This window comes from Manacus vitellinus, unplaced genomic scaffold (assembly GCF_001715985.3).
Source record: "Manacus vitellinus isolate BGI_N305 unplaced genomic scaffold, ASM171598v3 scaffold_11_pilon, whole genome shotgun sequence".
Taxonomy (NCBI): domain Eukaryota; kingdom Metazoa; phylum Chordata; class Aves; order Passeriformes; family Pipridae; genus Manacus; species Manacus vitellinus.
In genome coordinates this window covers 18,814,439-18,840,029 of record NW_021938895.1, presented here as the reverse complement: position 1 = coordinate 18,840,029, position 25,591 = coordinate 18,814,439, and the positions used below count along the sequence as shown (strand labels likewise).

Genomic DNA, 25,591 nt, shown 5'->3' with positions numbered 1-25,591 from the left:
TTGTTTATGTAGATTCAAGATCTACAAATTAAATAATTTAAGTAGTAGATCTCCTTGAGAATATTTATGAAGTATCATCCAAAATGTTAATTTATTTTCAGCAAAGTTGAATGCAGCTGGGAAAAATGTGACTCTAATTTGAAGTATAAGATTAAAAAATAATTCCTCAGTTTTCTTTTTATTATATTTTAAAATATATTTTAAAATATTTTTATTTTTAAAATATATTTTAAAATATGTTTCAACTGAAATTCATTGACTCTATCAGAAAATTATATACTTTTAATCATATTGTTAATCACCTTATAAGTGGAACTGCAGATGTGAGACTTAAGACATTTTTTTTTAGCACTGGAACTTCATTGTAAGAAAAATTATCTACATACAGCATGTCTCCATGGTTAGAATGGAGACTATGGCTTTATAATTTTAACTTCAAATATGCTGTAATTCAGTGCAATCGTGCAGTTAAATATGAGTATTTTGTTACCTTCAGCAATGCAGCAATGGAGGCATGAAAGCTATTAGTTTGTGAAAAGACTTTAGATCCCAAGTCATCTTTGAGGCAGATGCTTCTTAGAGGTAGCATTTACCTTTAATTCACTTTCAACTGTAAATACAGGTTTAAGGCATAATGCCAAATATTTTGAAAGCACTTCTGATACTTATATATAAATTGCTTGCAAATATATTTACCTTATTATTGCATTTGAATTTCTTGATATTCAGAAATTGAGAAAGGAGGTTGTGGAGACCCTGGAATTCCATCATATGGAAAGAGGACTGGCAGCAGTTTTCTGCATGGAGACACACTTACCTTTGAATGTCAAGCAGCTTTTGAACTGGTGGGAGAGAGAACAATTACATGTCAACAAAATAACCAGTGGTCTGGCAACAAACCCAGCTGTGTTTGTAAGAATTATTATACTTTTTTCTGTGTTATTTTCCTGACCTTAGCGTCTTGCTTTTCTTAGCATTTGTGACTAAACAACAGGAAGACATTTCAAAATACCTTGGAGACTTTTTCATTCACACTTTTTTTCAGTTGGCTCAGTAGCTCATTTATGGGGAACACCATGTAGGACTGTTTTTAGAATGTTCTTTCCCCTCATTTTATATTTAATTGAACCACTTAACACTCTTAATGTAAATGTGTGTTGAATTAGACTCTAAATGAGCAATTGCTAATAGCATATAAGTGTCCAAAAGGACTCTGTGGCACAAACACATTTCATTCTGTCAGTGCAAAGTAGCCTGCAGATCCACCTAAGAAAAGATTGGGGTTTTTTTGGTGATATACTAAGAAAGCATGAAAATTAACATAAGGAATTTAGGACTATTCGACATAGAAAAAAGGTTAGGTAAGTTTGTGAATTTTGTTTTAAAACATAAAATATATTTGTCATTAAGCTTGTAGATGGATTCAAATAGAGAGGGTTATTGGTTGGGTTTTGGGGGTGGGGGATTAGGTTCTTTTGGTTTGGTTTGGTTTGGTTTTTTTACTTTTCTTTGTTATTCTATGGTAAAATAGAGAAAATTTTTCTAGTACACATGTATATCAGGCTCTTCAGTTCTCCACTTAAATTTTCTTATAAAGAGTCTTACAATTCAGTACTGGATTTAAAAACCATAAAAACCTTAGTACAGTGTACAGTTCTATTTGGACATGTATGTATTTTGAAGCCATGTTGGTACTGGACTTATGCCGAACGAACTTGCTCTGGACTGGAATAGTTCTCTGTATACCTTGAAATGCTGAAATGTATCTAGGTGTGTAAAGCTTGGGCACAGAGACGGTGCAGTCGCAATTCCCTTTTAAGAGAGAAGTTGTTTTTCTTCATGGTGCTGTATTGCATTGGATTGATATATTAGTTTCTGTTGACAATGTTGTGGAATATTTTACTGTGTTAGATGCGCACGTGCCCTATGAAAGAACATAGAATCTCTAACATCTATTTATATAAACTGAGTTCAATTTGGCACATTTGAAGAGCTGAGTAATGGTTATCCTTTGTGTTTATTAATATACAGCGAGTTCCTCTTTCTAGATATACTGTACTTCTGACTAAAGTACCAGTCACAAGCTTATGACTCTGAAATCAGTTAGGAGATGTCTTGATGACCATAGGCCCAAAAGAGTGAATAATTTCTGGGTTTACTCTGTGCTATTGAAAAAAAAAAATAAGGTAAAACAAGTTCATACTATACACTCTTAAGTTCTTGATTGAATCACTTCTAAATTTCTATTTTTTGCATCAGCATGAACTTTGTATACTACAGACAAAATTGGCCCTTGGCCTTGATTTTTTCAATTGTTAAATACACTTTCATGCATATTCCTTTTGGAAAAATAAGTATTTCAATTTGGAGGTCACATTTTCTTTTTGGAACAAACCTGCCAATTTTTCCAGATTCTAATACATCAGGCATTACTTTTGCTTTCTCCGTCATTTGCTGTATGTGAATTTCTTGCAGGCCCTGCTGCAGTCACTTAGACTCATTCGGGGAAATAACACCATGTTATATTGGAGCAATGTTCTTACAGTGTTAAACATTTCCAGCTTGCATGTGTAGTAGTTTTGACATCCAGGCTGCAAAAGCATCTTTTTTCACAAGAATAAAAATAATATAAAGAGAAGTATTTATAATGTTTGTGGATAGTATTTTGAGAATATTATTGTTCTTTCCTTTAGTCTCATGTTTCTTCAACTTCACCACACCATCTGGAATTATTCTTTCTCCAAATTATCCTGAGGAATATGGGAATAATATGAACTGTGTTTGGTTAATTATCTCAGAGCCAGGAAGCAGAATCCATCTGATTTTCAATGACTTTGATGTAGAACCTCAGTTTGACTACCTTACAGTCAAAGATGATGGGATTTCAGATTTACCACCTCTTGGCACATTTTCTGGCAATGAGGTCCCTTCTCAATTGGCTAGTAGCGGGCATGTAGTAAGACTTGAATTTCAGTCAGATCACTCTACCACTGGAAGAGGATTTAATATCACTTATACAAGTAAGAATTTCTGCTTTTCTTTTATGCTATTTCTTATGTCATCTTTCTTCATAATAATGAAAAAAGAACATGGAAGTAAATTGTGATTTATAACATGGAAGTAAATTGTAATGTTTGTATAATTGCACTCTTTTCAACTGTCTTCACGGTATTCATTAGCTTATCTGAATCCTTATAATTTATTTATTTTAGAAGAATTCCCTTTGTTATTTAAGGGCTCTTTTGGTTGCCGCTACATAAAGGCAGAACAAATAACCAAAGCCCAGATCATTCATATCTAAGCATCCAATGCAAGTGATTTAATATACTTCTCAATGGAACCATTAGGAATAAGTTCACAAAGGTGTAAATACTGAATACTGAGATGTTATTTGAAAAACACAGAAGTATAAAAAAGCAACTAGAATTTTAATGCAGATGAATAATTCTGGAAACCTGATTTGCTTTTACACTTTTTCTTCCAGTTTGATGATGTGGTATCTAAGAATACAGACTCCTGAGATTAGAGATCTCTTTTTTGGGTTACACATAATAGTTACCTTCTGTGGTTTTTCTAGTGTCTAGAACATGACTGGTCTGATGCAGAACTCTTTCCTATAAGAGTGCACTAATTTAGAATAATTTTTCTCTCTGGCTACAGTTTGTTTAAGAATTTTAAAAAATTTAAAAAAATACTGTCTCTGAGAATGCAATTTCTAAAGTTGCAACTAAAGCTTAGTTGCAACTGGCCAACCAGTTCGAAAGTTGTTAAATGTGGACCTACTGGTCACATACATATAGAGAGCTACTGAAAGCATAAGTCTTTCCCATTTGGGAAACCAGGCTAAAAATCCAGATAGCCTTGTGTTTTGTTTATATGAAAATATTTCACTAAACAGTACTCTCAGCTGAAAACTCCAGTAACAGCATCATCATGTAGAAAACATTATTACATTTGTCATAGACCGCTAACTCTCCTAAAAGTTTTATGATTCATTCAAAGACATTACTTATATGGAGATTATCTTTTTAGTTCAATAAATTAGTTTCTAAGGTTATAGAAGTTAATTGACAATAAAGTTGTCTTTGAGACTCTTGCACTGTTCCTATGTTGTGTCAATTAAGATAATCAAACCATAGTGTCTGTGGCCAAGGTTAAATTATTTAGAAAGGTACCTCACATAATGCTGGAATTCATTTGTTTCAATCCTTTTTAAGTCTTAGATACCTAAATTGGTTCTTTTGATTTTTATGGGAAAATTTTGTATTTTTTGTCCTTTGAAAAATAGCAGGAAGAGAAAAGAGGAGGCCATCTCCTCTTGCTCTGTCTCTTGTTACTTGTGAGAAGACACCAATATTCATCTTGCTACAACCCCCTTTCATGTAGTCATAGGGAGTAACAAGGGCTCTCCTCATCCTCCCTTTCTCCAGGTGAAACAATCCCAATTCCCTTATGGTGGAGGAAAACCATCTGGATTTTTTCCAGAGGAAAATTTAGGCAATTTGTTCTTGTGTATCTAAGCCACACACATTTAAAAAGCTTTCAAATTCAGTCTGTGTCATCTGTGTGAATGTCCTTGGATTTAAAGCTGAATCTTTATGGAGGATTTTTCTATGCTTTAAATTATATACTACCAATATATGTTATGTATTACTGTATTACGATTGAAATATTAATCTCCTCCTCAAAAGAAAAAAAAAAGACAATTTAAAGGGGAGGCTGTTATTATTATTATTACTATTATTGCTATTATTACTAGTATTATTACTATGTTTTTATCAGCCTTTGGTCAGAATGAGTGCCATGATCCAGGCATTCCCATAAATGGGAGGCGCTTTGGAGACAGATTCCTTCTGGGAAGTTCTGTTTCTTTTCACTGTGATGATGGCTTTGTGAAGACTCAAGGTTCTGAATCCATAACCTGTATTATGCAAGATGGAAATGTGGTATGGAGCTCTACTGTCCCACGTTGTGAAGGTAAGGCCACAATCTTTATTTTGCACCTATAGTTTGAATAATGACACTATTTAAATTTACCTTACTTTTTACATTTTGTACATAAGACTGCTTTAGCTGAAGTTATTTGCTCATCTTATTAATAACACTTTCCCAGTCAAACGAGAGTGCAATAATTCATGGCTAGCCTTCGAGAACGAAGATTAAGGAAGGCTCTATCCACATTTATTACAGGCACGCTGGTGGCTAATGAGGCCAATAGAGATAGACATGTCCGATTGCAAAAGGCACAGCAGAAAGACTCCTTAGGTGGTATATTCAGCAAGACACGGTTCTTTCTGTGTTGTCTTTTCTCCTCGAGAGTGATCCTGCGGGCGTTCTCAAAGGAGACAGCAGCGTTATAGATGGTGTGTCTCCAGGCCTCCTGATTTGAGGCCAGAGTAGACCAGTTATGATGATCAGTACGGCCGAGGATGAGATGTTTTTTCAGGGAGTCCTTGTATCTTTTCTTCGGGGCTCCTCTCTTGTGGCAAGTTCACCATAGACCAAGATCTTAGGGAGGCGGTGGTCCTTCATCCTTGAGACGTGCCCTGCCCAGCTCAGCTGTGTTCTCAGCAATGTGGCCTCAGTACTTGTGACTGCTGCTTAATAGAAACAAGATAACTTGCTTCTATATTCTTGGAATAAATTAGCATTCTAAAAATCTGGTTGCTATTGTTTTCAAGTTCTGATTGTCACCATCATTACTCAGTTATGAGTTATAACTGCTATAACAGTTTTGGCTGTAGCATACTGAAGAACATATTATTATTATCTACCACATAGAAAGTGAAGTAAAGTTTCCATTTAAAAGTCCTTTTTGAAGGTTTACCCCTTTAATTTTCTCAAAATGAAAGTATACTTGAATTTCTCTGTGTAACATTATAACCTGCAGTACATCTATTCCTGTGAAATATAGTGAAAACCAGAGCTATGTTTAATATTCATTATATTATCCAAAATTTCCAAATTTATTTGCTTCTTCTTTCCTAGGTGAATAAACAGGCAAATATGGTCTCTACTTATGTTCAAATCTCTCTTTAGAATGAAATAAATTTAAAAAAAAAAGTAGGCCGATTCCTTGATGCTTAGCAGGCAAAGTAGATGAGTGTATTTAATAAATGACCAGAATATGTTTTCTAAAAGTAATGTTCAAAAGTGTATACCTTTTACTAAACAACAGATACTTAGACAGGGACCAAATTAAAAGATTTTTTGGAAAAAATAATCCAAACCTTCCAAGTAGTGGGTTTTTTTTATTGCCCACTGGAAAAACTTCCTATAGACCATTCCAAGTCTTCAGTGAAAACAAATAACCTCTCTGAGTAGTTTGGTTTTGGTTTTTTTTTTTTAAAACATTGAATCAAAATCAGGCATATTAATCTACTACTCACAAATTCATGTTATTATCCATTTATATGTGGCATAAAAGATTTGTTTGTCACTGTTAAGAGAAACAGAAGAAAAGTGGCAAGATTTCCTGCACTGAAATATGGAAATTCCTGTAATGATACCACAGATTACTTGAGGACAATACAAAAGATACTAAGATAAATTTAACTGGCCTTGCAAGTGTTCCTGTGTTAGACTGCTCCACAGTCTTTGGTAAAATATAACATCCCAAAGCCCTGTGCTATGACAGCTTAATTTTTTAAGGGACTCGTGTTTTCCAAAATTTGTTCTGTTACTTCTGCTGTTGTTTAATCCTGCTCCAGAGTCTTTTGATTCTGCTCTGAAAAATGCTCCCTGTCTAGCCCTGTTATCTTCATAGCCCTCTTGCAATATATTTTTTTTTAAGTTTTTTATGGTGGAGAAGCAAGTTAGAGAACATTTAAACAAATTTGACATACAGGAATGGGCTTGATGGCATCCACCCAAGAATTCTGAAGACATCCAATGAAATTACAAGGTCACTCAATATCTTGGGAAGCTGACTTCAGGAGATTCCTGAAGACTGGGAGAAAGCAAATTCCAATCTTCAAGAAATGAAAGGAGTATCTGAATAACTACAGATCTCATCCATATCACTGGGAAAGGTGATGCAGCAATGTTCCTTGAAACCATTTCCAAACAGTGAAGAAAAAGATGGTGACTGGGAGCAGTCAACATGGATTTAAGAAGGGGAAATCATGCCTGACCAACCTGATAGCCTTCTGCGTTAAGATGACCGGTCTAATGGAAGAGGGGAGAGTAATGGATATTTTTTATCTCAGTTTTAGTAAGGTGTTTGACACTGTGTCCTGCAAGACTCTCGATGACAAACTAACGGAGTGTGGACTCAAGAAGTGAGTAGGGAAGTGGACCAAACACTGACTGAACTGTTGGCCTCATAGGATTGCGGTCAGTGGCACGAAGTCTAACTAGTGGCTAATTCATAATGGTGTAGCCCAGGGATTAATCCCATGCCCAATACTGTTTAAAATCTTCAATAATGAACTGAATGCTGAGGCAGAGTATACTTCTGAGCAAGTCTGCAGATGATGTAAAGCTGAGGGGAGTGGCTGGTACACGATATGTTTGTTCTGCTGTTCAGAGGAACCTTGACAGAGAGGCAGGAGACCTGGACTGAGAAGAAATGACAGGTCCTTACCACCTGTTCAGCACTGGTAAGGCTATGTCAGGAGTGCTGTGTGAAGTCCTGGGGTCCACAGTACACAAAAAAACATGGACATACTGCAGTGAGTCCAGTGAAGAGTCATGAAGATGATTAAAGACTTGGAGCATCTGTCATACAAGAAGAGGTTGAGAGAACTGGGCTTGTCTCAACTGGAGAAGAAAAGGCTCAGGACTCTTCTGGATATGTACCAATATCTGATGGGATGGTGTAAAGAAAATGGCACTAGACTCTTCTCAGTGGTGTACAGTGACAGGACAAAAGACAGTGAACACAAACTGAAATATAAGAAGTTCTGTCTAAACATAAGAAAGACTTACACTGTGAGAGTAATCAAACACTGAAACAGATTGCCCAGAGAGCCCAGAGATCATGCCTTTGGAGGAAGGACATGATCTTGACTGGACATGGTCCTGTGCAATCTGCTATATCAAGCAGGAAATGGGCTAGAGAGTTTCCAGACATCCCTTCCAACTGAAACCATTCTATGATCCAATGGAATATTTATACCCATAAGTTCCACTGAGCTCAACGATTATTCAAAATGGTAGAACAGTACGGTGATAATAATTACTTGGAACAATTTGTCTGATGTTTCCACATAAATGTGGAAGCATATTGGATCTAAAAAATGATGAGGCATTATTTTTTTTTAAAATGATATAATGTGCTTTTCAAGAGAAAAAAGGCTGGCATAATCAAGTGCCATGCTCTGTGAATTAAGATATGTATAGAGTAATAAGCTATGATAAGATACATTGCAGGGCTTATGATTCTGAAGGAAACAAAGTGCTCAAAACATAATGTAGAAAATTTAGTTGTGGTAGACTATTAAAGCTAACTATATTAAATCTATTTTTCTATGCTTTTTAATTCAATTTTTGTGGGTTCTTTGAATATACAATATTATATTAGAAATACTGTGTATGATACAAGAATACATACTTTTTTCTTTCAGCACCATGTGGTGGACATTTGACAGCATCAAGTGGTGTTATCTTACCACCAGGGTGGCCAGGATATTACAAGGACTCACTTAATTGTGAATGGGTAATTGAAGCAAGACCAGGACATTCCATTAAGATCACTTTTGACAGGTGAGAGTCGTAAAGTCAAACAACAACTAAGGTATGAGCATAAATATTTGCTTTAATATTGAAGAAGAAAACAAAAAGGAAACCATAAAAAGGAACTTCAATGTGATACTCAGTATTCTTCAAGTAGGAAATTAAAGTTTTCTACTGTGTTTATGTTGTCTTTATTTACAACACTGGAGATGCTGGAGAGGAACCCTATGGAAGGAGCTTTTTGGAGGGATTGTGTTAATGGTAAGTTGAATATGATTCAAAAGTGTGCCTGGGAAGCCAAAAAAGCCAACCATGTTCTCGGTTGTATCAAGCACGGCACACCTAGCTGGTCAAGGGAGGTGATTGTCCCACCCTACACTGCTCTGCTGTGGCATCGCCTCAAGTACTGTGTGCGGTTTTGGGCACCTAAGTGTAAGAAGGACATCAAACAACTAGAGTTTGTATGGAGGAGAACGACCGAGATGGTGAGAGTTTTCCAAGGCAAGACATAAGAAGAGTGGCTGAAGTCACTTGGTTTGTTCAGCTTGGAGAAGGCTGAGGGGTGACTTCATGACAGTCTGTAACTTAGTCAGGGGGGCAGTGGAGTGGAAGGTACTGATCTCCTCTCTCTGTTGACCAGCAATAGGACAAGAGGAAATGGAATGAAGCTGTGTCAGGGAAAGTTCAGATTGCAGATTAAGAAAAGGTCCTTCACTGAGAGAGTGGTCAGTCACTGGAACAGGCTCCCAAGGAAAATAGTCATGGCACTGAACCTGTCAGAGTTCAATGAGTGTCTGGAACACACTCTTAGTCATATGGTTTAGGTTTAGGTAGTCCTGTGAGAAGCAGGGAGTTGGACTTGGTGATCGTTATGGGCCCCTTCCAACTTGAGATACTCTTGAGATTCTGTGATTCTAGTTTAGTGCATATTAACATAATAATATACAGATACTCAGGAAGGGCAGGGACAGGTGACATTATAGTGGGAGTCTGCTACAGGCCACTCAACAAAGAAGTCTAAGCAGATAAGACCCTCTTTAGACAGGTAGGAGCAGACTCGCATTTACCAACCCTAGTTCTCATGAGGTCTTCAACCAACACAATACTTGTTGGAGGGACAGCACAGTAGGACATAAGCAAACCAGGAGGTTCCTGGATACATTAATAATGCATTCCTTTGTCAAGTGATTGAGAAGCCAACGAGGAGAGGTGCTATACTGTACCTCAAGGGCAGCCTTGACCACAGTGACCATCAAATCCATAGGGCTTTGACCATCAGATCCATGGTTCAAGGTCCATAGGGCAGTGAGGAGGGTGCACAGCAAGCTCACTACCCTGGACTTTAGGTGTAGTGGTTTGAATTTTGTTTTCCCCCAGAGGCTAAGAAAAGTGGTAGACCCCAAGGGGTGGAAACGCCTGGAAGTTTTGGAGTTCTGTCCAATGGGCGCTCCTGCAAAAATGTCAACATCCCACAAGCTCACCGGAAGAGATGAGTTGTAGTTTTGGTTGTTGTAGGAGAGGTGGCCATGTTGTGAGTCCCGAGGAAGGGGCTCTGAGCCCCACAGGGGGGCTTTGGCCCCCAGCCCCCAGCGGGGGCTGCAGGGACCTGGAACAGCATAAAGCTGGGCTAGGTGCCTGTAGTTATGCCAGGAGATGTTTTCTCCATGGGCGCAGAGCAGCAGCCGGCACTGACCAGAGAAACGGTGGCAGAGAGCCAGAGATAAGAACCTGAACTGGAGGAGCAGCAGAAACAACATGCAGCACCGCAGAGAAGACTCCTGGAAGGAGAGTCGAGGAGAAAGAGAACCAACAGCCTGAGAGACAGAGTTCTGGGGGTAAGACTGTACCAGATCCCCTAAAACTCCCTTGAGACCCCTCTTGGAGAAGAGGGACATGGACTCCTATTTTGGAGAGCAGTTTTGGACATGCAGCACCGGAGAGAGAGAGGAGCTGAGAAGCTCAGAGTGTCCTGGAGCTGGACCGGGACGGCCAGATGGAATGCGGGGGGAGTTGACCTTGGCTCCCCCCCCTTGCACTGCTGCCACGGTGGCAGCCTGAGAGACAGGGCACAGAGGCCCTGCAAGGAGCTGAGTCTCCTGGAGATACCAGACCGTCACGAAGACCCCCCTGTGTCTTCGTGATATGACGTGGTGATACGACCTTGTCTGGGGTTACGAAGCCCACGGAAGACCCCTCGGTTGGAGGCGATGGGGCCGAGAGAGGCTTGAATACCTCCCTCGTGAGTGCTGGCAGAAAGCCAGCTATCAGCTGCTGCATGTGGAGAAGAAGACAGACTGCTGCCTCAGAAGATGCTGCTGCTTAAGGACTGGAAGGGGTCTGTCCTTCTTTCCCTCCTGGACTTTTATTTGGAGGGGAGAAGAGATCTGATCATTGGAAATACATATGTCATGGTAGAGATAGTTTGTGATCGTGTGTATAAGGTGATATGGTATTTATTTGTACAGTCATTGTAATATATTCCCTTTCCCCCACTTTGAGTCTGGTGTGTTTTGTCAGGAAAAACCCATCTCACATTAGGTTGAGATGTGGGAGGGGGGAATGGAGCTAGGGAATTGGATTTTGGGACTATCTCAAACCATGACATTAGGACAGCAGACTTTGACTTCTTCAGGGATGTACTTGGTAGAGTACCATGGGATAAAGCGCTGGAGGGAAGAAAGGCAAAAGAAAGATGGTTAATATTCAAAGACCATATGCTCCAAGCTCAGGACTGATGCATCCCAACAAAGAGGAAGTCAGGTAAAAATGCCAGGAGGCCTGTGTGAGTGAACAAGATGCTCCTGGACAAACTCAAACATGAAAATGAAGCCTACGGAGGATGGAAGGAGGGGATTAATAGCAGCCTGGGATTAATAGCAGCCTAGAGGAATGGTCTGAGCAGCCAGGGATCAAATTAGAAAAGCTAAAGCCATGATAGAATTCAGTCTATCCAAGGACATCAAGGGCAACAAGAAAAACTTCTATAGGTACTTTGATGGTAAAAGGAAGATTAGGGAAAATGTGGGCCCTCTCCAGAAGGAAATGGAACAGGAGATTACCCAGAATATAGAGAAGTCTGAGGTAGTCAATGACTTTCTTGCCTCAGTGTTCACTGGTAAGTACTCCAGCCACGCTGCCCAGGTCACAGAAGGCAAAGGCAAGGATTGGGAGAATGCAGAACCACTTGCTGTAGGAAGAGAGTTCTGAGACCATCTAAGGAACCTGAAGGTGCAGAAGTCCATGGGACCTGATGAGATATATCCATGGGACCTGATGATATGCATTCCTGATTCCTGAGGGAACTGGCAGATGAAATGGCTAAACCACTATCCATCATCTGAGAAGTCGTGTCAGTCAAGTGAAATTCCCGCTGACTGGAAAAGGGGAAGCATAGCTGTATCCTGGGCTGCATCAAAAGAAGCATGGCCAGCATTTTGAGGGAGATGATTCTCCCCCTCAACTCTGCTCTATACATGATGAATCCTGGTCTGGTGTCCCCAGCATAAGAAGGACATGGAACTGTTGGAGTGAGTCCTGAAGAGGGTCACAAAAGGGATCAGAGGACTGGCACACCTCCTCTATGAGGACAGGCTGAGAGCCTGACAGCAAGTCATCAGAACTAGACAGCATTGACCCAGGAGTTCTGAATGAGTACAAAGTTGATATGGCTGAACAGTTGAAATCTGTGTACAACTGTGCTTTTAAAACTGTCTTGATACTTGTGTACTTCAGGAACTGCATCTTTTAAATCTTTTATGGAGTTCTAAGGAACTGCATGCTGAATGACCGCTGCAAAAACTATAACAAAGTGTAGCATTAGTGGAAGCATGGATAAATGAGGAAGTGTCAGTATGGCTTTTGTAGAAGAAATCCTATTTCAGAAACCCCTTGGAATTCTTTGGTGGTGTAAGAAAGCATAGAAAAATGTTGGATATAGTTTATCTGGGTTTTCAAAATGCAAGTTTTATATCTTGCATTTCACTCTTCAAAGGGCTATTAAAAGGCTAAGCATCATTTAAACACGAAGAGGGACATTAAAAGAACTTAACAGTCTCACAGTGGAATTCTGGGTGTTTTACAGAGACCTGTAGTATGCTCAAAATTGTTCAGCATGTCCAGAATTGATCTTAAAAAAGAGAAAATTAGACTAATAATACTAAGCTCTTCAGGATATTAAAAACAAGGTATAACTGAAGCATTGCTGAAGTTTCTTACAAGACTGGATGTCTGGGAAACCAAATTGCAGGAAGATTAAGTAAATGCAAAGTGAATCACATGAAAAAAATAATTCCACCTTGATATATAAAACACTGTGTTTTGAACTTACACTGGTTACTGAGCTACTAAAGTTCTGGTAACTCTTTGTCAAGAAATATGAATGAAAACTAATACATACTTTTCAGATTGTGAGTAATGCGTGGAAGCATTGAGATTGTGACTTATAAATAAGGAAAGGGGCTAGATGGATAACTGCTGACTGATTTTTGTTACTTTACAAACCCAAGCCAATGTAAAAAACAATTCACTCCCTCAAATCCGCAAAAACAGACAAGTGAATTATAAATTCATTTCAGAGTTTGAGATGAGCAAGGACACACTGGGAATAAAGATCATTGTAATGGGTAACAACTCCTATAAGAAGGGTTTGCAATCCACTGTTGTCATACTGCTCTGCTAAGGAAACCACAATTGCTGGCTGAGTCTATTCATTATGAGTACAAATAAAGTATTTAAACCAGCCTAGTGGTATCTGTCTCTTTTCATCATTACGCTGCAGGGTAGATCAGTGTATAATCACTGAAATCATGGAAAGGTACTGAAAAACTCTCAAGTATTTTAGTGATGTTCTCTGTGATTGTCTATTTTTTTGTAAATTTAATGAAACCAGAGAGCCTTCCAGACACAAGAACTCATGTGTTTATGCAGCTAAATTGTTGAAATAGTTTCCAACATGCTTCTGGAACTTGTCAACCAGCATTACCCCAAATAATTATCAAGCATGGCCAGGAGTTACTGTGGGCAAGCAACCATTCACAATAGGAAATTTGAATAGTATCTTCTTCTTTGAGAGGCTAAAGAGTGAATTTAATAATATAGATGTGGGCCATTCCATGCTAGTTGACTTCACTCCCAGAAACAGGTCCTGAAAGTGCTAAATGTATTAACAAACCTGCAAGCCCTGTATTCCACCAACAGAGTAGATAGATAGCAGTAAAAAAAATTGTGTGGATTTTATCCAGCATATCCAAATAGAATAGGTAGCACCATAAATCTAGAGAGTTTTCTGTGTGAAGAGTAAGAAATGATATGAAGGGCCTAAGTCAGTTTCCAAACAGTCATTAGCACTGAAAGCTTTCTGATTTCTGAATGTGCTTTTGTTCTCAGGGAATCATAAGAGAAGAATTAGGAGAGACTACTAAATATTTGCTAAATATGAAGTTGCCAATACTGATATGTCTGTGAAGATGGTTTTAGAAGACCTGTTTGGTCTGTAAAATATGATGGCCTGAATGAGCAACTTGGTCATTCGGTCATCATTTCCTAACAAAGTATAATGTTCATTTACGCTTCGAAGGAATTTTCACATATATTTCCCCTTTTCTGAGTGTTTAATAATTTGGAGTTTTCTTTCATTAAAAGGACACAAGATCTTATCTCTAGACCCACAAAACTTGTCCCATATTGACAAGACAACTAAGGGCATTCACTTTGGAAAAAGCATTGTATTGCGTAGGGGCAGTCTGATGCTCTCAGAAGTTGAACTAATAAGCCCCATGGGAATAGAAGAGAAAAATCTCTGAACATATGCATTTCTGAAACATGAAAATAAGAATATTGAGTTTGCAGGCAAATACATTTAGACCAGTATATCTGTGTAATAATACAAACTTTTTTGACAGGAAAATTTATGTGTGCATGGTTTAGATGATGCAGCTTCTAACAGAATCTGATATAACCACAAACTGTCTTGAAAAGCATCTGATGTAAAAAACTACCAGTCCAAGTTTCATCTACAGAAAGAGCAGATCTGAGCTGTTTAATTTAAGAACTACTACTAGATGACTGTACACATGAGATGAAATAATGAAATATTATTGAAGATGTTCCTAGGATGTACAACTATTTTTTAACTTGAGGGCAAGAAATTTCTTAGATATTCATAATGCTATTTTGTTTGAGGCTATTTGCATTTTTGTACCCAGATTCCCCACTAAATGTCTTTCTGAAGGCCAGTCATATGGTTGATCTGAAGTATATTGCATCCCTTATGAATTCTATATGATAGCAGATATAACAAGGTGAGGAAAAAGATGCATAAAACCTTCCTTAGTTACTATCCTCAGTAATACATGGATGGATCTGTAGATATGCATATTTTTTATATATGATACTCTTGATCAGTTACACATGGATTGCATTTCTAACAGTTAAAGAAAATAACACCATTCCTCTATCTACCATTTGACTTGTATATTCCTTTTCAGATTTCAGACTGAAGTTAATTATGATACTTTGGAAGTCAGAGATGGGCCAGCAAATTCATCACCATTAATTGGAGAATATCATGGAACACAAGCACCCCAGTTTCTTATCAGTACTGGAAATTATATGTATCTGCTGTTCACTACGGACAACAGTCGTTCCAGTGTTGGTTTCCTAATTCACTATGAGAGTAAGTCTGATATTTATCAAATAGATTTTTATTTAATCTTGAAAAAAAATTCAGTTTGAAAATGAACAAATGAATGTGAACAAATAAAATAAAGTATTTGTATTTGTGTAAGAATAAATTACATTTATGTTGTAGTGACAGGTAATTCTAAAACTATTCATTGGGTAGAAAGACCCAGTGGAGGTGTTGAGTCTTCTGCCAGGAACACAGGAGACTAAAATTTTATTTTGATTGTCCTTGGGGGCTTAAGTATCGAGGTAGCTAGCGTTAAAGGTATCACAACAGAGCTTCTATTTGTTTCACATTTCTTACATCTGTAAAAGACAAGGCAGTCAATTGTAAGCCTTAAGAAAACTTTCCTAATATTTTCTTTGGAGGCTCAAATGCCTGTCTTATTTGGAAGTATCCTAAAAATCTTCCAATTATAGTCATAACTTTGACAATAGATTAAATCACTGCACTGTGAAGCAGAAGGATCTCGATCTTGCTCAAAATAAAAAGTTCAATATAAGTTAAACCGAATTGATACTGAGATGGCAGTAATATTCTGCTAAGCTAAAATATGCCTGTAATACAGCTTTAATGAAAATGTAACCCTTTAAAGGTACTGTGAAGGATGTGAAGATAATCTGTTAATTCCTCTCCTTAAATTTCAGTCATTCAGCCTTTTGATGGTACTTCAAACATAGCTAATACAAGACAGTGTAGACTAAATCTTATGCATCTAAGTAAAAAAAATTAAAGAAGTGCCTAAAATATTCCTTAAGTAAAACTACTGATAAAATATTCATTTTTTTTGTCAAAAATAATTAATCTATAATCTTTTGACCAGTGTACTTCATGCCTCACTTACATTTCCCTGATCTCTCAGCTTACCTAGTTATTTGGTCTGGGTGGGGTTTGTTTTTTTTGTCTTGTTTGTATTTGTGTGGGAAGAGTTCTGTTCCTCATTCTGTAAAGTAGGTTGTGCAACCTTAGTCTTTTACTTAAATGAAAACAGATAGAAATACTTTATCTACAGATTCTCTTAATGTAAAGCCACCTATTATTAAAGTATTTTTGAAATTTTTCCTTCCTTAAATAAGAAACCATAATTTGCAAAGAAAATGGAGCAATTATTTTTTAAATCCAAATACTTTATTTAAAAGTCAATGGGGTTTTATGTATTAATATTTCCTTCTATCCTAAAATTTATCTGAAATATAGAACAGATATAATATTTTAGTCATGCATTGAGACAGTCATATTACAATGTACACCAGTATGTATTTCATAAACATTACAATTCCATTACATAGTCAGGGAAATTGATTTGACATCAAGGATCACCAATCTTTGTAAAAACTTTCCTTATTGAGGCTATTGAAAAAATCTAGAAAATTAATGTTGTGATGTTTCTCAAAAGAAATGTTATCCGTAATAAAAAAATAAAGGTAATCTTTTATTCAAAGTGTATAAAATTAGGTATTTGTTTAGATTGGTTTCAGGAAAGAACTTTTTAGGCTCTCAAATATGCAATCTTCGAGGACTTGACAAAGTGTTGAGATTATTCAGACAGCTCACAATCAGTTTAACAATGATAACACAGAAACTAAATACTTCCTTACACTTTTTCATTTAAGGAAAACATAATTCTTTTAATAGTCTGGATATGAGGCAAAGGTTTACAGCATTTTCAGTTGCAGGACGTGGTCAATGGAAAAAGATTTTGAATATTCAGGAAAAATTTTTTTATATCGGCAGTCCATTTTACCCTGACTAAGAAGAATCAGTGCAGAGCCTGAATAAGAAAGGTAGTTTTTGTGAAAGTGACCATGAAATAATATGGTTTATGATTGTTAAGAAATGAAAGAACGAAGCAACAGAGTTGTGATTAAATCAATGATTTTCAAAAATCTAAACTTCACCAAATATGACAAATTGGTAAGTGAATGTCCTTATGCCCTTGTGAGTGAACTCTGAAAGTCCTTTATCAAATAAATTGTGTTAAAGCCCAACAGAAAACTGTTATTTGGTTTTTGTGGAGGGTTTTTTGAGGATTGTTTTTTTCGTTTTGTTTTGGTTGGGTTGGTTGGTTTGGGTTGGGTTGGTTGGTTGGTTTTGTTGTTTTGAAAAAGATTTCGGTAACTATTTAAAAATCTCTTTTAATGATGTAACCCAAAAGTTAATAATGTAAATATTGGATATATTAAAACATAGCTGTAGATGGTTATCAAAGAATAACACAGACCTCTTAGGATAAAACAAAAAAAAGAAAAATCTATGGTACATATTTAGTTCCAAGAACAAGAGACAGAAAGACAATGACAAAAATATCTGTAAATATATTCAAATAAGAAAAAAATAATAATAACTACTTTATAAAAATTTGACCAAACATCAGCCGTCACAGGGAAGACTAAACATTTTGTTCCTGCTATGAAACTTTTGTGGAAAAGCTTAACTTTTATCACATACTTTACACAATTAAGTAAACATTTACATGGTAAAAGTACAGCATATAGAGAGAGGATACTGCACAATATTGAAATAATGGAATATATTTTATTCATCAGGAACTGTTGAAATTTCCTGTGGTATATGCAGAGGCAAAGCAGAAGCACTGCTCCACTGAAAGTTAGGTCTGAAAATTCAAAACTATAAGGAAGTTTAAAAAAATATTCACAAGCAAGGATGGAGAGAAAAACAAAAAAGAAAATATGAGGACCAGAAGGATCAAGGACATTAGTTTTATCATCAGTCTTGAAAGATACTAGTTTTAAGCTGATAAACAAAATGATAAGGAACAAATGATTTGTATTTGATAAAAACAGATTATGTCAAACCAACCTAATTTCTTTCTTGACAGGTTAAGTAGTTTTGTAGATTGGGGAATGAAAAGGGAAGGAAACAGCTCTGTGCTGACATTTATAAGGCTTTTAGAAGTTTTCCAGAGAAAGCATAGAAATGTATATGAAATTATTATAGGTACAAGCACTTCAGTGATCACTGGAAAAAGTTTCCCAGAGATGTTGTGAAATCTCGATCCTTTGAGATACTAAAAATGCATCCAGACATGGATCCACCCAGGCAACCAGCTTTGGGTGACCTTGCTTGGTCAGAGGAGTTGGACTAGATGACCTCCAACAGTTCCTTCCACCCTTAATTGTTATTTGATTCTGTGATGCTGTGAAAAATTTTGAAAACTTTTACGTAAAAGAGTAGCCAACATTTATTAGTAGTTCACTAACTCAAATTTGTAAGGATTCTACTGTGAGCTGGCTTAGTTCCATAATTCTCTTGTATTTTATTAACAATTTTGATAATATAAGAAGAACAATTACAATTTCTGAGAATGATTCCTACTTACAATTACAACAAGCACTATGAGGAGAAGGTTAGAATTCAAAACAAGTTAGATGGACTGAAGAAAATGTCTGAAACAAAAGCAATTAAATTCTATAAAGAAACATGCTAAGCCTAAATGGGGAAGAAATTACAAGAACAAATACAAAATAGAAGTACAATGCAAAAAGATATGTGTTTTACACAGAACTTAAATAATCTAGAGAAAAATGTAGTAGTATTTAAAAAATCAAATCTTCTGGACATTGTATTTAACCATCAAAATAAAAGAATTTCAGAAAATACTTTTTTTTTTTTTAAAGAGGCTTATTTTATCTAGGACTTGTTCAAAAGTTATTTCACTTCACTTGATGACCAGGGAGAATCGTGTCCGGTTTAAAAGAGTTTAAAAGGAGTAGCAGGTTGTTAACATGGAAATTATGACACATAAGGAGTCATTGAAAGGTTTGTACTTGTTTAGTCTAGAAAAAGTACGACTTGGCAGGCAGGAGGGAAGGCATGATAATAGTGTCATGTTTCTAGTATCTAAGAATTGCAGCTAGTCCTGGAGTTCAGTCTACTGCCTGTGCTTCCTCTCAGTCAACTCTTTCCAACCATTTTCCAACCAAATTTATCACTGTTGTGCCAGAATTTCTCATATATATTGTCTTTTTGTAGTCAGGACTCTCAGTACTGTCCATTATTGAACTTGTCTTACATTATCTCCTATTGAGAAAAAACAAATCAAACCTTCATCTAAAGAAGCAAAGAAAAATTATTTGTTTTCAGCTAAAACTTACGTACTGAATCTTTTCCCTTGGGAATGAAACTCTGTTGCCTGAGCTGAGTTTTTTTATTTATGCAGCACCACATTTTCAGTCAGGAACTTGGAAGTTGATAGATTTGTTATAGCTTTCCATCTTCTTGCAAAAATCTGAAACAACATAGTGAGTGTAATCTAGAGTTATAATTTCAAAAAGAAACTGATGAGTTTACCTGTTATATGTGACTCAGAATGCTGAAGCAGTTGATGTGTTCAGGCAGAGGTGGGAGGCTGTCCTAAGAGGAAGGAAATTTAACAGCATTACTGTGGACATCCATTTGCACTAACACTTCAAAATATGAAGTATGATGTCTCTGAAAAAAAATAATCTGTATATATCAAAGTTAAAATTTCATACACATGAAATTATTTAGGGCACATACAGTGCAGAATATTATAGACTTAAAAGGGTTCTTTGAGACTATATTAAGCAATTTCAGCCAGGCGAAGGGAATCTAAAAATGCACTCTGTCAGCTAACATGGTACATTTGCATTAAGAGCATGCAGTCAAGTCTAGAAGAAACTTATTCATCTAGAATTTAAGTATGTCAGGGTTACCTCATGAAAACTAGATCATAAGCTTTCAAATCTGAATTCTAAGTGAGGTATAAGAAGAGCTGGAGGGTATGGGGAATATTTTGCTGTGAAAGCTAGAGTCATTATTTATGATACGTTTATTTGTAGTCCTGCTTCCAAATCTCATATCTATAATTCTAAACCCTTCCCTTTATGCCCTAATAAATCAATTTTTTCCTTAGTTTTGAACTCCTCCTACTTTGTTCCTAAGGCTATGTGGTAGTCTTAGATAAATAGAGCAGCATAGAAGCATAGAAGTTGTACTGAGAGCACAACTGCCACCAAAATAGTTATAGATGCATATATAGAGGCAGTTGAGAGGACCAGGACCTCCAGGATGTGTTTAGGGGGCTAAGAAGCTAGGAAATGTGTAACAACCTGCTATTGAGAATTTTGTGCTGTTAGTAGTTGGTTTTGCAGAAGGAACTTCTTTGGCATAAAGTGCACTCTAAAATATCATGTTAAAAATTCAGGTCAGCTATGAGAAAGCACATAAAATCTTTGAAGACCTCAGAAGAACTAATCTTGCTCAAGGTTCTTACAGCATCTATGAAGGATAATATCCATATGAAATCATAGTGCCAAAATACTGAAATTAATGTGAAAATACTTAAGTAAATGAAACGGATGCCACTGCTTTGAGAATAAATCTAAATTTTATGTAAAAAAAATGACAAGAAATTCTAAACTCAATAGTCCAGTATTATTTAAACAGAGACTCAACAAATAGTTTTTCTAAATAAAGTAGATCAAAATTGCCTGAATAAAAAGTGTTTACAATGCTTCCCCTTCCCCTCTCCCCACCATATGATTCCTGCCTCTTGGTTGGCAAGTTTTTTCACAAGTCAGTGGCTTTTTGGGTTGAAAACCACTCTGCATGGCATCCTCTGTGTCTTCCTGTTGTCTCTGATGTTTAACTATGTGTTTGCTAGCTGCTGTTTTCAGTCAGCTTCTAGGTTTTTTTTTTCTTTTACTGCAGGCTTCATGGTGGTTGAGACATTATATTTTGCAATCTTTCTACTCGCTACAGTCAGTGTCTTCAAGGTTTTCCTCTGGACATGCTCAGCTTCTCATAGAAGAAGGAACAGTGTCCCTTATCCCTCCCAAGCCTGAACAGGTTCTACCTCAGTCATCATTGTTTCAGGAACACAACATAGTGTATGAGTGTAGGAGGCAAGGGTTTGGTTACAGGGGAGCTGCAGGAGTGGTCTTTCTGGAGGAGAGGCTGTGGCTGCTCTGTGCTGGACACAGCTGGTTCCAGCTGGCTCCAATGGACCCATCTCAGTACACAGCCCATCAGCCAAGCTGGTGGTACCTCTGTGACAAAATATTTCAGAAGGAACAAAAGGCTGCATGGGTGAGTGAGGAGTGAGGAAAAGAAAGTGTGAGAAACAATCCTACAAACACCAAGGTCAGACAAAAGAGTACTTCAGGCAGATAGTCCCCTGCAGCCCATGAAAGAGACCACAGTGGGGCAGATATCCACACTGCAGTCTGCAGTGGGCCTCATTTCAGGAGCAGGTAGATATTCCCTGAAGGACATTGCAGCCCATGCAGGTTTATCCAGGACTGCAACCTGTGGGAAGGACCCACCCTTAGATCAGGGAAAAGTGTGAAGAGGAAGAAGCAGCAGATAGAAGCTGTTACAGACTGATCACAATCCCCATTCCCTATCCCTCTTAGGGAGGGTTGGGGAAGTAGAGAAGCTGTAAATGAAGGAGTGAAGTTGAGCCTGGGAAGAAGGGGGGTGTGGTGGGGTAACCTTGGCTAGATACCAGGTGCCCAAATCTTAAGAACACCTTCCCCCCACCCCTCCCTTCCTCCCAGGTTCAACTTCATTTTCAATTTTATCTACCTCCTATTTCTGAGAAGTGAAGGACCATGGGGAATGAGAGTTGTGGTCAGTTCATCACACATTCTCTTTGCTGCTCTTCTTTCCTCAGACCCTTCCCCTGCTTCAGCATTGAGTTCCTCTTGCAGGAGACAATCCTCCATGAACTTTTCCACAGGCTACAGTTCTTCACAAACTGGTCCAGCATAGGTTCCTTCCATAGCATCCAGTCCTTCACTAATAGACTGCTCCAGCATGGGTCCCCTGTAGGGGGCCAGAAAACCTGCTCCAGCATGAGCTGCTCTCTCCACATGTCCTCAGGTCCTGTCTGGAGCCTGCTCCAGTGTGAGCTTTACAAAGGGTCACAGTCCTCTGGGCGTCCACCTGCTTCAGTGTGGAGACATACCACAATGATGCACCCTGGATCTCTATGGGCTGCAGGGGCACAACCTGCCTCACCACAGGCTTGACCACAGACTGCAGGGGAATCTCTGCTTCCACACCTGGAGCACCTCCTCCCTCCTCCTTCCTTCTTCACTGACCTTGGTATCTCAAAGTTTTGCTCTCACATATTCTCACTCTTCTCTACGGCTGTTGTTCTGCAGCAATTGTTTTTGTCCTTCATAACTATGTTTTCCCAGAAGCACTACCACCATCTCTGATGGCCTCAGCTTTGTCTCAGCAGCAGGACCATTTTGGAACCAGGTGGCATTGGCTCTGTTGGACATGGGGGAAGCTTCTGGCAACTTCTCCCAGAAGCCACTCCTGTAGCCACTCCTGGCTACTAACACTTGGCCATACAAACCTGATACAGGGGTGGGGGGCGAGGGAGTGTTTTAGCTTTTGTCTTTGTTTCTCACCATCCCAGTCTATTTTTAACTGGTAATACATTATGTTCCTCAAGTTGAGTCTGTTTTGACTGTGATGTTAGTTATTAAGTGATCTCCTTGTCATTATCTTAGACCATGAGCTTCTTCATGTTACTTTCTATCTTGTTTTCTCCCCCTGTACTTCTGAAGTGAGTAAAAAGAGAGCAGGTGAGTGGGGGACTGGCAGCCAGCTGAGGTCAACCCACCAAGGTGAACCCACCATACATAGCAACAGAAAAGAAAAGAAATTCCTATCATCCAAATAGAGTCTTTATTTCTTTCCCTCATATGTATACATTACATGATTATATGATTAAATTCCACAATTGTTTGCTATCACTTTGAGCATAATGGATAATGAGTTAATGAGTTAATGGGCCTTCATTTGATAATTTCAGAGGTTTTTTTCTTCTTCATTGTATAGCTCCAGGTTTATTTACCGAACACTATTCAATCTCTCTTGTAAGACATAGTTACCAGAGACTCCTTTCTGTCAGATAAGAGTTATACAATTGTGTAAGCTATATTATTTGTCTTTCTATTTTTGATGCATAGGATCATATCTGTAAGAATTAATAAGTAGTTTCTGAGTTCTTCAACTGCAGTTTTTTGACATTTTTTTTTGCTATATTAAATAATCATTACTATGACAAGTAAATTTAATTGTCCTGCAGTATCAGGAACTGAATAGATGAAATGAAATAAATATCATTTATATACTACCAAAATTTGTATTCATATTTTGAGCCTTAATATCTTTCTATAGTTTCAGATGACCAGTCCTTTTGTGTTTGTTTTTTTGTGTGTCTGTTTGTTTTTAGTTTTTTTGATTGATGAAATATACTTTAAAGCTCCAGTCTTTTTCTACTTCATTTGGACTTCTCTATTCTATGAAATTGAAAATTGGAAAACTGTGCTCTGAGTCAATGACAACAACTAGAGAAAGTGCTTTATATCCCACATCAGTTCTCAGGCAATGCTAACTAGTATCTTTTGAAGGCTCTTTCTTCCTCCTGTCTTCCTCATTTTGTGTTTTGTTTGCGATATTTTTCTGTGTACTATCTGAAAAACAAAGGGGTAAAAACCAAATTAAATCTGTGTGTTTCAGGTGTTACTCTGGAATCAGATTCCTGCCTTGACCCAGGGATTCCTGTGAATGGCCATCGCCATGGTAACAACTTTAATATCCGCTCCACAGTAACTTTTAGCTGTGATCCAGGATATACACTGAGTGATGAAGAACCACTCATATGTGAAAGAAACCATCAGTGGAATCATGCATTACCCAGCTGTGATGGTAAGTGTCAAGCTTTTCAGATGGTAACTTTTAAGTCCACAAAAGTTGATCTCCTATTTTTCAGAACTAATTAAGCTTGTCATTGCTACCACCTCCCTTAAATTGCACCAAGGTCCACACTTCTAAAAAATTATTTTACTGTTATTAAAAGCCATACTTTACATCTCTTTATCAACTTTCAGTCAAATACTGAAAAAACCCAGGCATGTATTAACAAATAGAAAAACTGAGATTCTCCCAGGGTGCCATTGTTCAGCTGTGAATCAAAATGGAGCCATACAACTAATGATTTCAAAGAAAAGCCAATAAACTTAATTTATATTTTAAACTTGGAATACTGAATACCAAAATGATTGCTCAAAATTTAGGATATTCAATACTAAAAGGGATGATCATCAGCCTATGTAATTAATTTTCTTAACATACTTTTGCTTTGAAATTTTAGTTAGTTTATTAATGGTTTTGGGGGGGGATGCAGTATCAAACTGTCTACAGCTTCCATGAAACATTTTTTAAAATGCTGAACTACTGTCATGGTTTAAGCCCAGCCAGCAACCAAACCCCGCTCAGCCACTCACTCACTCCTCCACCAGCAGAATCAGGGAGAGAATTGCAAGGGTAGAAGTTAGAAAATTTGAGTGTTGAGATGAAGACAGTTTAATAGAAAAGGTCAAAGCCATGCAGCCAAGCAAAGCAAAACAAGAAACAAATTCATTACTTCCCATGTGAAGGCAGGTGTTCAGCTATCTCCAGGAGAGCAGGGCCCCATCATGTATAACAGTTACTTGGGAAGACAAACACCATCACTTCGAACTTCTCCCCCTTCTTCCTTCTTCAGCCCATTTTATGTACTAAGCATGATGCCATATGGTGTAGGATACTCCTTGGATCAGTTGGGGGCAGCTATCCCAGCTGCGTCTCCTCCCAACCTCCCATGCAACCTCAGCCTCCTCATCAGTGTGGTGGTATGTGAAGCAGAAAAGGCCTTGGCTCTATGTAAGCCCTGTTCAGCAATAACAAAAACACCCCTATATTATAAACTGGCTTCTCAGCACAAATGCAAAACACAGCCCCATACCAGCCACTGTGAAGAAAATTAACCAGCCAAGACCAGCACAACTACCCTAGCAAATATTTTTTTGCTCTTTTTTATAATTGGATTTTTTGCTATATTCTTTTTCTGTGAACCACTGAATCAACTTATTTTTTGTATGGAATGCTTGTACTTTTGCTATAAAATCCCTGTTATAGAAAACACGGAACAACAGTCAACAAAGGCTCTTGCTTTAGTGAATTACTTACATCAATGAATTTCTAACTCCCTTTTCAGGTCCAAGATTTTCTTGGATTACAGTGGAAAGTCATAGGACAAACTTAGAGCTAGATTAACAAAGTATTTTAGTTTCTCACTCTGTTTTAAACCGTTTTGTTAAATCTGAGCACTAATCTTCTCTGGCTTCTAATTCTCACTACAGGCTTATGGCCCCATGCACAAAACATATAAGCTACCAAAAGATTATT

The 25,591-nt window shown here is 37.6% G+C and overlaps 1 protein-coding gene across 1 annotated transcript in view; it reads left to right on the top strand.

Annotated features, from left to right (window-relative positions):
• Positions 1 to 25,591, top strand: part of CSMD1 (CUB and Sushi multiple domains 1) — a gene marked incomplete at its 5' end in the record, with an annotated part of 865,314 nt that overhangs the window by 593,906 nt on the left and 245,817 nt on the right. Inside the window, 6 exons of the mRNA XM_018088901.3 lie at positions 730 to 912; positions 2,694 to 3,020; positions 4,783 to 4,977; positions 8,568 to 8,706; positions 15,162 to 15,349; positions 23,882 to 24,070. Of these exons, the coding sequence (XP_017944390.2) occupies positions 730 to 912; positions 2,694 to 3,020; positions 4,783 to 4,977; positions 8,568 to 8,706; positions 15,162 to 15,349; positions 23,882 to 24,070 (1,221 nt within the window). The remainder of the gene's footprint in view (positions 1 to 729; positions 913 to 2,693; positions 3,021 to 4,782; positions 4,978 to 8,567; positions 8,707 to 15,161; positions 15,350 to 23,881; positions 24,071 to 25,591) is intronic.